This window comes from Penaeus monodon, chromosome 30 (genome assembly GCF_015228065.2).
Source record: "Penaeus monodon isolate SGIC_2016 chromosome 30, NSTDA_Pmon_1, whole genome shotgun sequence".
Taxonomy (NCBI): domain Eukaryota; kingdom Metazoa; phylum Arthropoda; class Malacostraca; order Decapoda; family Penaeidae; genus Penaeus; species Penaeus monodon.
Genome location: NC_051415.1, coordinates 23,428,315 through 23,430,915, shown reverse-complemented (window position 1 = coordinate 23,430,915; position 2,601 = coordinate 23,428,315). Strand labels below are relative to the sequence as shown.

General features: G+C 33.9%; 1 protein-coding gene across 1 annotated transcript in view; it reads right to left on the bottom strand.

Annotated features, from left to right (window-relative positions):
• LOC119592648 (palmitoyltransferase ZDHHC17-like) overlaps positions 1–2,601 on the bottom strand; it is a gene marked incomplete at both ends in the record, with an annotated part of 5,231 nt that overhangs the window by 2,034 nt on the left and 596 nt on the right. Inside the window, 7 exon segments of the mRNA XM_037941562.1 lie at positions 13–169; positions 656–817; positions 1,048–1,248; positions 1,470–1,595; positions 1,781–1,943; positions 2,196–2,405; positions 2,504–2,581. Of these exon segments, the coding sequence (XP_037797490.1) occupies positions 13–169; positions 656–817; positions 1,048–1,248; positions 1,470–1,595; positions 1,781–1,943; positions 2,196–2,405; positions 2,504–2,581 (1,097 nt within the window).

The following is a 2,601-nucleotide window of genomic DNA, read 5'->3' as shown; positions in this document are numbered from 1 at the left end:
ATTGAAATCTACCTATGCAGTTTCCAACCCATGGGCAGTGATGGTCAAACTTTGCAATACAGCGGTTGCAAACGGAGCAATGTTTTGAACGTATTGGACGTCGCACCAGGCAAGTTGAACAAAACCATTGGGGATCAAAGCCATCTCTCTCTGCTAATTCAATTATGGTCTGGAAATGACAAAATGTGAACAATATTTTTCAAAAGAAGCAATTTTCAGTCAATAGTTACAACTATAGCCAGAGGCTACCACACATCACTTGGCACACATTTTTTTTCTCACTTCCTCTTTCTGCCTCAAGCTAATGGACTTTCAAATGACAAAAATAAAAATTCTTAGTTACATATGCATACTTGCAAACACAATCAGCTTGAGTTACATATATATACAAATAAAACAAAATCAGTATATGAGATACTACCATTTAGATGATAATTTACAACTGTATTTTGCAATTATTTTTGGTTATGTACTTCTATGTCAATTAGAATGATTAATGAATTATGTGTAGTCTATATGGTTACAAGTCTGAGCAAACCTGAGTTAGAAACAGATGCCATATTTTCTATAAAAATTCTCCTGACAAAGATCAGATTGACAAGACAGAATTAGCAAAAATCAATCATCACCCATAAAAGACATCTATTAATCTCACTTGGTACTTCTGTGCCTGATCAGCGGTAATGACTCCTGGATCTCCTCTCCATGCTCTCATGAAGTTATACCACAGAATAAGTGATGAGAGAAGAAACAGAGCTGTGCATTCAAGGCCTGAATATGGATGAATGTACAATATCCAAGTTACATAACACCAGAACTGGAAAAGAAAACAATACAAATTATCAATGCAATCACTTTAATGGCATAATTTGATATACCTGAAAAACTGTTTATCCAAATCTTATAAACCTAATAAACTGAGAATTGCAGTGTAAATTGAGCTTAACAAAACTTATCTAATACTTTCGTAATTATTGAATAAGTTAACATACGAATTATAACTCAGGAAACAAATGAATCAGTTCCAGAAACTGAACTTAAGTTTACCTTTGTTGCAAGGTACACTGCCATGGGCATGACAGTCATCAGGCGTTCATCGAACAGAATTCTCGAGATGCCATAGACTACAAGATACACTGTCATGAAAAGGGCAATCTTCAGAAGATAGAGCATGTCCAGTTGTAACACAAGCCCAACAATGTAAAATACAATAAATGGTGTGCTGATCATCGTCCAGTAGCGGAGACTCTGTTGAATTTAAGATTTATAAATTGTCTTTTGTATATATATAAAAAAAAATGCACTTACAAACATGAATTTTATACTAATTCAAAATGCATATACATTAAAATCATACCCATACAGATATACTCTGATTATAGAATTTTTAAAAGGATCAAATCTTAAATTATGAATGTCTAAAAAATATGTAAACAAATATATATATTTTTACTGTAATAACTACTAACCTTATCACTGGAAATTCGATAGCAGATATTTCTAGATGATTTCTGCATTTCTTGCAGTTTATCTAGTACTTTCTTATCCAGCCACTGTGTTTTTCTCTTCATTATCAGGCTGTATGCTGATTCACCCTTTAGGAGTAATATGGAAAATATTAAAGTAATATAATAGCTGTCCTGATATAAGCTCACGTAACCTTCATGATTTAATGATGAAATATCAGAAAATATGTATGACAATGTTAGAGAAAAAAATGCTGAACAAAAAACTATTACAGAAATAAACTAATGTTATATCTATCCACATTTTATCTTACCTGAGAATTTGCAATATCAACATTGGCCCCATGGTTAACTAATACACTGACTGCCATGTGATTTTTTGCTATCACTGCCCAATGCAATGCTGTGTTACCATGTAAACGGTCTGCCATAGAAGTACTAGCTCCAAAAGTCAGAAGCAGTCTTGTGGGATCCAGGCTGCAGTATTATAGGAACAAAGTATATTTTAAAACATACGTTAATAAAGAAAAAGACAAAATAAGTGTTTTATCAACTCCTAAAAAGAATCTACAAATCACTTGATGAGCTACTACTACTGCACTCAATTTTGTACAAAATCAAACATTATTAACATCATGCTCTATACCCTATTGGAAGTTTTCTTGCCACTGTGACCAAAAATTTATTCAATAAACAATAAATCACAATGAATCAACCCAAAAACCTGACCTGGTGACTCTGTATGCACTCCACATGAGAGGTGTCATTCCATTCTTGTCCATTAGATTCACATTGGCACCCTTTGCTACCAGGTAGGCAACAATAGCTGTATGACCAAACTGTGCTGCCAAGTGTATGCAGGAGCAGCCTTCACCATCACGCATTGAGGAATCAGCCCCATACTTCATAAGTAACACAACCATACCTAGGTGGCCTTGTCTGTGATAAATAATTGATACAATTCATCTTAGAAAAATCTCATCTATATCACATTTTTATCTTTATAATAAACAAGCAAAGTCATTATAATGTCTTACCTTGTTGCCCAGTGCAAAGGTGTAGACATAAGCTCTCCACCTATGGCATCCACTATTGCTCCTTTCGATATGTAGTATCTGAAAGCAGCATGTCATAA